This window comes from Manacus vitellinus, unplaced genomic scaffold (genome assembly GCF_001715985.3).
Source record: "Manacus vitellinus isolate BGI_N305 unplaced genomic scaffold, ASM171598v3 scaffold_8_pilon, whole genome shotgun sequence".
Taxonomy (NCBI): domain Eukaryota; kingdom Metazoa; phylum Chordata; class Aves; order Passeriformes; family Pipridae; genus Manacus; species Manacus vitellinus.
This window is the reverse complement of record NW_021940864.1, coordinates 14,354,464-14,366,930: the sequence shown is the minus strand read 5'-3', so window position 1 is coordinate 14,366,930 and position 12,467 is coordinate 14,354,464. Positions and strand designations below refer to the sequence as shown.

The following is a 12,467-nucleotide window of genomic DNA, read 5'->3' as shown; positions in this document are numbered from 1 at the left end:
AAAAAATTGCTTTTTGGGTAGCAAAAGCCGTGGAAACGTTTCTAACGCCTTTCGAACTCCCGCCAACCAAAAACCGAACCCAGACTTTCTGCACGGCCGCCCTTTGTCCTCGGTTTAAGTGAAAAGAGGCCGCTCCTCCCGCCCCGCGGATGTCGCCGCCCCCCCGGCCCCTCCCGCCGCGCACCCCGGGCCCGGCCCCGCGCTGGGGCGGTGCGAGGGCGGAGCCGCCCCGCCCCCTCGGTCCCGCTTCCTGCAGCGCGGCAGCGCCGCCGCTTCCGGCCTCCCCCGTGGCGCGGGCGGGCGGGCGAGTCCGCCATGGCCGCGCTGGCGGCCCTTTCAAACGCGGCAGCCGGCGGCAGCAGGGGGTAATGACTGGGGAAGCCTCCCGCTCCTCGCCGGGACGGGGCCGCGGGTGAGGCGGGGCGAGCAGCGGGGCTGCACCGGCCCCGGTGCTCTCCGTGCCACACCGCGCCTGCAGGAGAGGGATTCGCTCTTGTCTCGGTTGTCTAGGTGGAAGCGAACCTCTTCTTTTCCTGGGCCTCCGTCTGTGCTCTCGGCCTCACCCCCAGGCCGGCGGGACAGGGTGGCATCGCCCTGCAGTGGTGCCCGACCCCGTTGCGAGGGGGTGAGCGGGACTGGGGATGCGGGAGAGCGGGACAGCCCCGGGCTGGGCTGAGATGGGGGGGCATCGGGGTCCTCCTGCGCCCCTGTCTGGCTTGGGGTACGGAGGGGCTTGTGAGGTAGCTCACTGCCTGGTCCTGCCAGGCAGCTGCCCTTCCCGGGCGGGGAAGGTGACGTTTAGCTCGGTTAGTCCTTCCTTTTGAATGATGCCAACAGACCCGAGGAAAGCAGGGTGTCGCCAGGGCAAGAGTAGAGCTTTCAAGTACATAGAAGTTTATTTTAAGCTCCATCACGTTTCTGGGCCAAAAAGCAGTGATTTGGGTGGTAGTGACTCACCAAGCAATAAACAAATACATTACTCTTGACTCCCTTTTTGCCTCCTAGGCTCCAAAATGTGTATTTTGGTGTGATAAACTCTGCTGTGGCAGTCACCATGCAGAAGACATGCGCGTCTTCTGTGTCCCTTCGGAAGTAAAGACATCCCATTTAATTAAGCGTGATGGGAGTGTTACTGTATAGCTGGTTTGGTGGATTTGAGAAAAGGAGTAGTTGCACATAATGTAGCAGTGTGTTGCTGTATCAGAAGCAGTATCCCCCTGGTTTTGGATAATATCTGTCTTCATAGTTGGTTTGAGATAAGTGGATTAATGAAAATGCATGAGAAATGTTTGTGTGCTCCCTTTCTTGTGTAGTCTTCATCTGATTCGTTTACAGGCTGCTATACAACACAGGTTGTTCCTTTTCTCCAGTGGGACCACTAGTTAAAGGAACAGGCATGGAGTAGAGTGTGCTTTCTCAGGGTGTAATTTGTGTGTTTCATCTTTTTGGTGGTACTTCTGTAAGTAGTACCAATAGGTAGTATTCCTACTAGTCTTATACCTTTGCCTTTCCAATTAGCTTTGGGGACTGTTTTGCTGTATGTCCCTCCCTTTCTTTCTGGTTGTAATTTTCCAGTTAGCGCTGGAGTCTCCTAAATGGTGTCTGCCACTCCTTTCTCAGGCAGGCCTGACTGGCTTTGTGCAACTCCTTGGAAATCTGTACCAGCTTCTCTGAGCAAAAGTGTCTGGAAGTTCTCCAAGATTTTAACCTCGAGAGGATTACAGTAAGTTGGATTTATATTTTCAAGTACAACTCAGTTGACCTGATAAAACCCTGGAGAGATAAAACAATTTCCATACAAATCCCTACCGCTGATTTGCGTAGCATTTTTTCCCCTGTGTCGTTAGCAGCATGCTCACACATTGATTTTTTTTTTCTTAGAATGTTATTGTAGCATGCAATGGAGCTGTCTTAAAATGACAAGCCAAATCAACCTGTTGAGAGCCTCCGTATATTTATTGAAGTGGGCCATTCTGCTGCTACTATAATGGTCTGAAATTCACTTGTCATGTGGGATTTGTATAGTGCTTTTTATGTCCTGCCCCAGGTGCTTCATGTTATAATAAACTGGTTTGGCTTAGACTTAGGAAGAAGCTGAAATGCAAAATTCTGTTATCCTTGCTCTTTTATTTGTGATGGAAAAGCAGAGGCTGTAGAACAAAGTTTGAGGAGCTTCATGCATAGAGGGATTTCTGTTCTGGTAAGGAATGTGTTGCTTTAGATTAACTGGAAAGGGGCTTTGGAAGTTTTTGTGACCTTTTTAGCTGGAGAGGACTTTTTGCAGTTACTGACAGGAAGTTAAATTCCAGGTGTATTTGTGGTGGTGGTGTGTTTGTTTGGATTGTTGTTTTTTGTTTTGTTTTGTGGGTTTTTTTGAATCCTGTGCCTTCAGGTAGAAAAATCTATTTGATTGAGTTATTTTTGATTCTGAAAATTGTTGGTGGAGCTTCAAAACAGGTGTGGGCTAGTGCAGGAATTTTTCTGGGGAGTTAGGAAAATGAGGGGGAGTGAGGATTTTTTAATCTAATTACTTGTAAACTGTTGTTAAACTTCTCTTTCTGCAAGCAGTTGCTTATGCCACCTGGATTCACATATGAAGCAATTTGCTTTTAATTGGTTGTGCCTTTGCATGAATAGGGAGATTGAAGAGAACAGCAGCCTCTAAATGAGATTTGGATTGCTCCTTAACATAATAAGGTCTTTAAGGCCTCAATCTACTTATATTCTATGTGCAGCCTAAACCTATTTGGGGAGAGAGACCAGAGAAATGATTGCTTCCTTGCTGTATGTTTTGTACATACCCATATTAAGATTCTGTACAGTAAAGTATAATAAGAGCTACCCTGTCAGTTGTCTTTATTCCTGGTATGGCCCAACGCTAAACTACACTAGCCTTATTTTAATGAGTAGCTGATAGGCAGGGAGAAGTGTGCTATTTACAGCTGTCAGGACAGCAATGTGGAGCTCTGCATTGGATGCAGAGAATAGAAGTGGTGGGAAGAAAATAAGTGGCAACAAAACTGATGCCATACTATTTGGGGAGTGGACCCAGCAGATGTCTTTTTCTACAATAGCAATGATTTAAATAGTTTCAGTTCTTCTTCACCGGATAGCGTAGTAGCTCTGTGAAGTCCTTTAATTTTTAACTGGGAAGTACTTTTGAAGAACATGCTGTAGCTGTTGGGTTTTGTGGAGACACAAGGCTTTAGTCACGGCTGAGTGTGTTTCGAGCAATGGTGCTGTCATCTGGGACATGGACAAGCAGGTGGGTTTTGATTCCCCTGAATAGGGGACCAAGGGTCTAATTTGAAAGTTCAACATTAAGGTTTCAGACTATTGCACAGAAGCAAAAGATCATATATGGACAGATACGAAATGAAACAGGAGTTGGGAGCCTAAGTGTGTGGGCAAGGTCAAAGTTTCCAGGGCCTAGCTCATGTTCCTGCCGTGGAAGTAAAATATTGTTGGAGAGATGAGTAAGAACTGTTTTTTCTCAAAGAACAGCATTGCTTAAAATTAAAAGGTTTGTGATTACATATATAAAATGAGAAAAAATGTGTTAGCTAGTGTTACTTGGAAGTTTTCTGGCCTCAGATGTGAGGAGAGCTGCTAGAACAGAGCTTGTAGGAGTTCAATATGCCAGTTGGCAAGCTGGTGAAATCCTGCACAGGGTGGTTGGATAACTTGTGAACAGCATTGGATACTGCATGTTTACTTCCTTCAGGTGATAAGTACAGGAAATGCCAAGCACTGTAAACACCTCTGTTAAGGTACAGCAATACTGAACACAGACACAGGAAGGGAAAATGTTTACTCTGACCTGACAGTGGTATAAACAGGTTACTCTGATTTTTCAGCTTTGTGGTTGGCTCTTCTGTAGCTATGGGACTCTTCTGGTTTTGAAGGGGACATAGATCTATGCAAACTCTAGTTTCTTTCCTTGGGGGTAGAAGCCAACTCTCACTTTGAGTATGGTTAACTGAAGATGACAGAGAAGGAAGAGGTAAAGGCACTTTCTCACTGAGGTGAGTCTATCTGGAAAATATAATAGGAGATAAGTGGCCAACTTCACACTGGCTTGATCCCAGCATGCTGTGGGAGGGTGAATAAAGCTCTTCTGAGTTCCCTCAAGACTTGAGGCAGGAGACGTGGGGGACCATATCCCCATAGAAGTGAAGCATGGAGCTAGCAGTAGGTGGTTTGATTGCTTTGTCATGTAGTCATTGCAGTCAGTGTTGTAGATGCCCCATGTGGAGCCTAACTGTATTTGCCTGTTTCTTGAATCTTCCTGTCTCACTTCAGGGACTGTCTCTAAGCTTTCTAAAAAAAAAAATCTGTATTAGTTATCTGTCATCAACAGTGGCATTTAAACTTGTTGCTTTTTCATCCTCTTCCCTGCCTCCCCCTCCGCAGTGAATCACAGAAGGGCTGTTTTTCTTAGTCATTAACTGTAGGTGTTTGCACACCCCAGCACAAGCAGCTCAAGAGGAAAATTTAGCAGACAGCTGTCTGGCAATTTGGAATTAAATCAGAAATACTTTTGTGGGTTCTAATTAAAAAATTATTTTTGTAAACAAGAAGTATACTTGTAGTAACTATAAGATTCTTTTCTACAAATAAATAGTACAGTTATTTTTCTGTATTAATTATGAGAAGGAGAGGTGGTTATAACTTATTTCACTTGGAGTGAAATATGACTCTTTTTTTCCTTATGATACCCCATGTTTGATACTTATCTCACAGCTGCTTTTTTGGTATTGACTTTTATTTTCATCTGTAGAACTCCATTTTAGCTTCTGACCATGGCTTGACTGTTCATGGAGAGTGGAGAGTTACTCTAAAATAAGTTTTGTGTTTTGAATTGATATCTTACCTAAGTTCAAATTAGCTTTAGTTGCAGATATAAAAACCTTTAAGAGCAAAGTTACCACTCTTCTCAAGAAAATTTAGTAGATTAATAGCATAATGAAAGTTGGAGTATATGAGACTAACTCACTATGTGCTTGTAAGAACTGACACTATTGATGAGTGGGACAGAGGACAGATTCTGTGTTGGTCTTATCTTTGATCTTCTGGATCAAACATATTTGAGACTTCTAAAGTACTGCAACAAACACTTTAAAGATGATCTAATGATTTTTTTTGAAGTGGAAAATCTAAGAAATCAAATAAAAAAAAAAACCAAACCCAAACATTGAAATGCCTCGTAAAGACTTAGCCTTATTACACATCACCTTCTATTCTGTTTCATACTTTCCTATGCCATTTTTATGTTGACCGTATGGATGTTCTGCTTCTTTCAGTGTGCTGTTTGAAGACAAGTGGACTTGGACTTAAGGATGTAGGAGCAAATACTACTCTGTTCATGAGGAATGTGAAAAATGCCTGGTTTCAAAGACTAAGGAGCTCATCTCCTGTTGTTGTGCTGATATGGAGAGTTAAATAGGTCGTCAGCATTGGATGGCAGGAAATACAATTAAGTTTATAAAGTGAGCATTACTATTGCCACAATCTTACTTAATGTAACAACATAAATGTTGAGATATTTTGAGACTCTGGCCTTGGCCACTTGAGGTGAGAGGGAAATACTAGTGGAAAAGGCCTTCCAGATGAAGCTTTCTTTCTACGTGGACTTTTGGGTAAGCTTTGGAACTGTCGTGGTGATATGCTGAGTGTTCAAAATTGGCAGTGAAGTTTAGAGTAGTGTTACTTAGTGAGGGGGTTGCTGACCTCCAGTGAGAAACTGTGCATATTGGCTTTTTCCTTCTTACTTGCAGTGATTCAATGCGTAGCTTCCAAAATTGCTCGGAATACTAAAGAATACCCACCTAGCTGGATTAGGTGAAGAAGAGTGACAGATATAGAAATTGTAAGCTAAATAGCTAGTTGGAAAATTGTGAGAGATAACCATTTGAGAAGTGTGCCAGTGCCTGCAAAAGAATGGATCAGAGATCCATCTGGCTTGGATGTTGCCTAATTTTGGAAATCTTGGTGTTACTGTTTTTTGTTTCTCCCATTCACAGATTAAACTATGATATAAAATGGAAACATTATTGTCATACCTCTGAGGTAATGGAAATAACTAACTAATTAATTCAGAACTGTGATAATGACTGTTCAGGTATAAAGAGCAAAGGAAAACGGAGAAGTGGATTGGCTGGATGAGGTTGCAGGTGTCTCAGAACTGTCAGTGAAAAGTCACCTGGGAAGCTAATAAGGTGAGTAATATTTGTTGTGTTCTGTGGAGATTTGTGGTTTTCTGTGGTGGATGTGTATTCTAAGCAGTCACATAATGGGATTTTGGTCAGTGACACAGCACAGAAATGCTGACCTGTTACCAACCAAGATGATTGGTAGAGGAGCGCGTTTTGCAAGCAAGCTAATAGTACTTTTTGACGTGGACCTCTTTCAACTACGGTGTGGAAAACTGTCATCTAAATTTTTGTTCTACTTTACAAGGAAAACTTGCTGAAAGCCATTTATAACAGTGGTTGTGCTACTAGTGCTTGAGTCAGAACGAAGTTAGATTAAAGGGCGTTTTGCCCTTAAGTTAAATGGCACTTTGCAAAATGCTTATCCACTTTGTATTGTGCAAACATGGGACTTTAAGCCTCACAGTGGTAAGGCTGCATCAAAGGTCAAGTTACAAAGAGTTGGAGAACACAATGTGAAGAACAATGAAATTGTGCCAGATGGCGTAAAATAAGCTACTGAGTTTTATAATTATGGAAATAACTTATGATTTGCTTTTTTTTCTTGTTAAGTTTTTTAAATTTTGATTTTCTGTCAGGTAAAATTTTGAGGATACCTACAATTTTTTTAACTAAAACCGATAAATATGATTATTAAAATTCACAGGCCCAGCTACTACCAAAAATTCTATGACTGTTTAACTGAAATGTAGCTATTGTAGGTATGAAACTTGGATCAGGAGAAAGTGTATGTCTTACCTTTTTACTTTTGGTAATTGTTTTATGCACTTGCTATATGCTAGTGAGCAACTAATTCAAAATAATAGTTTTTATTGTGCATACAAGCAATGGATAGTCTTTAAAGGTGAAATTCTAGACCATAATTGACAATTGTCTTGTCCTGTCCCATCAAAACCATATGTGAGCTCACTTTACTAGATTTTGAGTTGCTGTGCTGTTTAGATGGATGGAGGAAATACTGGCATGGTATATATGATAACCAATAGTATGTTTGAGAACCAGTACTCTTTTTGCTAGGATAGCTTTACATGCAAGCCAAATAATTAACTCCATGTGAAGAGAAAAGTATTTTGAGAGGTTATAGCGCTGGTGTGTTTGTTTGCTTTGGTTGAATGTGTGTTGCTGTGGCCTAAATTCTTGGATGCCAAGAAATCCAAACTCTCTCTAGAGGAAACTTTTGTGATTGGTGAAGACATTATGAGGGCACATTTGGCAGTGAGTTAAAGGGCTGAATAAGAGAATACAGCTTCAACCAAATGTCCTATTTCTCTCTTCTTCCTCTGTTTCAGATGTCATCTCTACCAAGGAGGGTGAAATCTCAAGCCAAAGCCCTTACATCAGAAGAACTACCTTCGTTTCTTAATTCGTAAGATCATTTTTTTCCTTAGGATTTTTTTTAAGGTTTATACTAAGCAGGAGCAATTGCTTAGGAACAACACTCAGTTTCTGAGAGGTTGATTAAAAGTTTTTCATGCACACAACTTCAATTATAAAACACAAATTACGTATGTTTCTTCATGCTCACAGTGAAGGTATCATGAAAGGGAATTGCCAGTTCTCCAAACAGAATCAGATGTGTACACATCCCCAGAACTAGTTTCATAAAAGTTGGTAAATTGTTCAAGTCATTAGCTCTGCAGCAGTGTGAAAGACCTGTATTTGTTGAATCTACCTACCTTTCTGGTAATTCTTACTGTTTGCTTTCTTTCATGCCAGAAAACTCAAATTAACTTGCGTATGTATATTTTTTATTCTTATAGGCAATATTGTTGATTTGTTTGTTTTTCAGGAGCTCTGAATCAGAGGAGGAAGAGGAGGAATGGAAGCCAAAAACAAAAATCACCAAGAAACGTTGTTTGCAAAAGAAAAATGAGGCAAAAATTAAAAAAGCTGCTGTTCCACAGCCAGCTGGGGCCAAGAAAACGGTCAAGAAGGTAGCAATAAAAGAGGAATTGGTGAGTATCTATAAGCAAGAGACATATAATTACTGCAGTTGGCAAGTAACATGACCAGAATTTTTCCAGCTTTGGTTCGGTTGGTTGCCTCAGTCTGATCAACTTGTATGATTCCACTGTTCCTGTAAATATTCAGTACGTTGGATGAACATGACTTTCTTATGCATTAAAGTGTCCATATCTAAGGGCTGCCTTGAAAATTTTGGCCAATGATAATGGAACGTGGTTTTCCCTGGAGATCTTTCGACAATGTAAATAAATAATGCCTGTCTTCTTTCTCTAATGTCTCTGGTTTCTGTATTGCAACTTTGACATCTTTTTTTTCACTGGCTGGGTAGCACAAAAAAAAGGAACCTGTGCTTACGTTTTCTTGCATGGCTGTCCAATCCAGTAAGGATTACAGTTTTAATATGATTAATATAAAATGCTGTTCTCTTGGAGATCACTTGCCTCTGTCAAATATTGACATCAGAGATCACACCATGGCAAAGCCAGTCCTTCTGCCTTCTGAAGATGGTCTCTCTGGAAATTCAGGAAAGAAAGTGTGGCTTGTCCAAGGTTAAACTGTATCTTGGCAGACTGAATCTCAGTTCCAGTTCTCATGCCGGGAACCTAACTCATTAAGAGAGTGCTTACCTGCCCTGCTTTTTCCTGTTTTGTTGAGATGAGTGGAGGTAAAGACCGTAGGTCAGTGTCTTCTGAACCAGAGTCCAATTAAATTCTTTCCTGCATGATTTTATTTGATCATTTAAATCACAGTTCTGCTGGATGTGTTTGTATCATTTCCTCCATGAAAGATATATTTCAGGTTATTTGATTTCTGGCTTGGCATTTCGGTGCTGAACAGGGACATCACTTGGGAAAATGATGTCTGGTAGCAAGTCTTTCTAGATTTTAAATGCAATGTTGAACTACTTTGTAACGGTCAATGCTTAATATGGTTTCAATGTCTTTTTGGCAGGATGTGTCCTTGCCTATTGCACCTGTAGAAGATAATAGAATGCAACTTGTAAAACCTAAGGAAGAAGATGTAGGCACTAAACCAAAAAGTTTAAATCAAGAGCCAAAAGTGCCTAAAAAAATGGAAATAAATTCATTCCAGGGGAAAAACAAAAAGGGTTTAGGGAGTGATGAAAAACCCTCAACGAGTGTTCCTGTAGTGGGGAATCAAGTGAAGCATGAGAAATGTGAAGAGGCTTTTGCATTCGATGGACCACCCTCTAAAAAGATTAAGTTGAATGCATGTCCTGAAGGAAAGCCAGTTAAAAATCTTGGAAGGAACAAAATAAAAGAAGAATTTGAAATGAACTGGGATATTGTACAGGTATGAGATTTTTTCCTTTTCTGAGTTATCAATGAAACTATTTCATACGTAACTGGCATTTAGAATCTTAACATAAAATTTCAGTCCTCTGAAGTTAAGTAGTTGTTTAACCTCTGCTTAAGGTGTCATACTACATGTATAAATATAGACGTTGGTTGGTAACTGTTAGCCTTCTGGTATTTGTGACTTTGGCAGTCTTTAGTAAAAATCCTGTAACAGTTTGCCTGTTTCACCTTTATCAGCACATGGTTTTTTTGTGGATGTACTCAACTGAAACTCCTTCAGGAAGGGATGCTGAAAGATTTGGGGTGACTGTGTGCACAGTTTCAGTTTAAGATTTAATTAGTGTGGATTGTTTAGTTGTAGAGACTCATTTGAGAGTGTTTATGGTCCCATCACGGAGGAGATCGTGTTCCTCACACAGCAGTGACATCAAGGGAGATACCGTCTTTGTTTTTGTAGGATGTTAACTTTGAAGCTGTTCAGGTGAAGACAGTTTTAGGATAGCTCTTGTGCTGAGAGACTAGGTGTGGTTATGGAAGACTTTAATATGAGCAGAATGGGAATAGTTAGGACACATTGTATTCATCATCCTTAGTACTCTCTGCTTGAGAAGACTATAAAATTTTGTTTGTGAGTTTCATAAAATATTCCCAGAAATACAGATGGAGAATTTGATCCTTGTGTATTGCTGCTCTAAAAGCAGTGACTATGATTGCACGGATGTTGTTATATTTTAGGCTTCAGGATAAAACTTTTGAAAGGCTTTTATATCAGCTGTCTATGGGATTAACTGTAGTGAAGTGCAAACAAACTGTGACAGTTAAAATGTTATGAAGATAAGCTACTTATATAGTTTTTAATTGATTCCACATTGATACACTATAACTTTATCTTTAGAAAACTCAATTTGTACAAAATCATGATTAACTTTGTAAGGTTTGGTTCATCTTGAAACTGTTAGTAGTATCATGTTAGTTTCCTGTTATTGGTTGAGTGGGATTTGGATCAGCTCTGGCTTTGTGGGTTTTGTTTGTTTGTTTAGTTTAACCATGATGTATGTCATTGTTGGCTTAAAAAACAAAATGCCAAATTTTCTCAGTTACCATGTGCAGTTTACTGTCTTTCTATTTTGTTTTACAATTTTTTTGTTGTACAATTTTTTTTGTTCCCAAGAGGCAGTCCTTCCTTCTTTTTTTTACTGTGATTACAAGTTTCTGGAAATATTGGTTGCTGCATGTCTTGCTGAAATACTGGATGTGATGGCTGGATGCACGAAAATCCTGACATCCACTCTTAGGGAGGACAGTAGTCCCTACTGGCCAGTGGAATATTCTGGGAGTGGTTTTGAATGTTGAGTGAGAGGCTCTTTAAAGCAATCTACCACCTTTCTTAAGTGTGTTTTGTTTCTTTGCTGTGTTTTGTTGTTTTTTCTTTTCTCCTTTGACAGGCCTTGTCAGACATAACAAATGTCGAGCCATGGGTATGTGCAAACTTAATTAATCTCTTTCAAGAAGAAAACACAATTCCTTTTATTGCTCGCTATCGAAAAGAGCTCATTAATAATCTGGAGGCCGACGCCTTGCGAGAAATGCAGCAAACCCTGGAAGAGCTACGGTAAGTTAGCACAGGGAAGTATCTGGGTGGGAGGTAAGTAACAACTGACTACCACTTCTGTGTCCCTCTTTTTGGCACTTTGTATACACTACAACTATAAAGGAGCTTATAAAAAAAGAGTTTAAAACTGAGATAATTATGCTTGATACCTGCCTGGGGTTTTGTTGGTTTTTTTTTTTTTTTTTTTACTTTAAATAACAAGACATCTAGCATTATTAATTGCCAAAGAAAAACTAACATCTTAATTTCCTTGCAGTTTATTACAACTGCACAGAAAAAATCTTGTACCGAAAGAGTAGTTTATAGTTGCTGGAGATATGTAGCCAGATGAGATGTAAGCTGCATCTTAGAAAAAGATCTTAGAAAAAGAATCACTAAGAATCCCTTGGCTTCCTGCTTGGAGCAGGAAGCCTCTAGCAAAGAGCCCTTCTTGAGGTTGGAGTGTACCAGGAGAGCAGGCTAAACTCTCCCAGACCATTGCAGCAAAGAAATGATCAGCAAAGCCTGTTGCAGTGATGGGTGAGACTGCTTTCATTCCTTCTTGCTTTTGGGTGGCCACATGTTCTTGAAATGGCAATTGCACAGACTTACCAGCTGTTCAGTCAACATGGTGCCTTCCTCCTTGTACTCCCTGCTATCCCCTATCAAGAGGTTCTTTCCAAAGAAGGAAGGTAGCCTGAGAGAGTTCTTGTCTGAAGAAGTAATTTCAATAACAAAATACCTCTGCTGCTTGCAGCTGGTCATGTGTATCTTATTGAAGACCTGGGAGTTTAAATCTGGTACCCTGTGCTTGATGCTGCAGAACTATCTGTACATGAATTGCAGCTCTAAGTGCTCATCAGCGTGGGTTTATCTTGGGGCCTTTTTGTTTGGCTTCTAGGTCAGTAATCTTGTAGAAATGTAAGTAACAGTATTGACTATCAGTATTGTTTTCCTTAAAGCTACCACAAGATATTTTGATAAAATTTTGAAATAATTGGAGAAAGAGAGTAATGGTTAGAAACATTCGGATTATCAGACTTGGTTTGTTGAGAATTAGCATGAGATACCATCTTCAGGGATTCCAGAGAGTTTCAGCAGTGTAATACACAAGGTCACAATCAACAGACTTTTTAATTCACTGTGAAATGTGACTGTTAATATTAATCTCTTGCATTTTAGTACTGTTGCAAAGAAGACACATACAACGATACAGAAGTTGAAGAAAGAAGGAAAATTATCTGGTTGCCTTTTGAAAGCATTATTAAATTGCAGGACTTTGGAAGAATTGGACCACGTGGTCAGTACTCTGGTCTCTTTCAGATCATCCTTAGTTTAAATGTAATCTTGCATAACTAAATAGTGCATAATGTCAAGTAG

The 12,467-nt window shown here is 40.4% G+C and overlaps 1 protein-coding gene across 4 annotated transcripts in view; it reads left to right on the top strand.

Annotated features, from left to right (window-relative positions):
* The first annotated feature begins 283 nt into the window (after positions 1 to 283).
* The window catches only part of SRBD1 (S1 RNA binding domain 1), a 123,728-nt gene continuing 111,544 nt past the window's right edge, over positions 284 to 12,467 (top strand). Inside the window, exons 1-9 of one of the 4 annotated variants that reach the window (XM_018085352.2) lie at positions 284 to 365; positions 1,621 to 1,723; positions 5,304 to 5,489; positions 6,122 to 6,218; positions 7,502 to 7,578; positions 8,002 to 8,167; positions 9,129 to 9,491; positions 10,942 to 11,108; positions 12,270 to 12,387. In XM_018085352.2, the coding sequence (XP_017940841.1) occupies positions 7,502 to 7,578; positions 8,002 to 8,167; positions 9,129 to 9,491; positions 10,942 to 11,108; positions 12,270 to 12,387 (891 nt within the window). In that variant the 5' untranslated portion in view covers positions 284 to 365; positions 1,621 to 1,723; positions 5,304 to 5,489; positions 6,122 to 6,218. Of the gene's footprint in view, positions 366 to 580; positions 626 to 1,620; positions 1,724 to 5,303; positions 5,490 to 6,099; positions 6,219 to 7,501; positions 7,579 to 8,001; positions 8,168 to 9,128; positions 9,492 to 10,941; positions 11,109 to 12,269; positions 12,388 to 12,467 lie in introns of those variants that run through there. The other 3 variants (XM_018085354.2, XM_018085353.2, XM_018085355.2) reach the window with 3 other exon arrangements.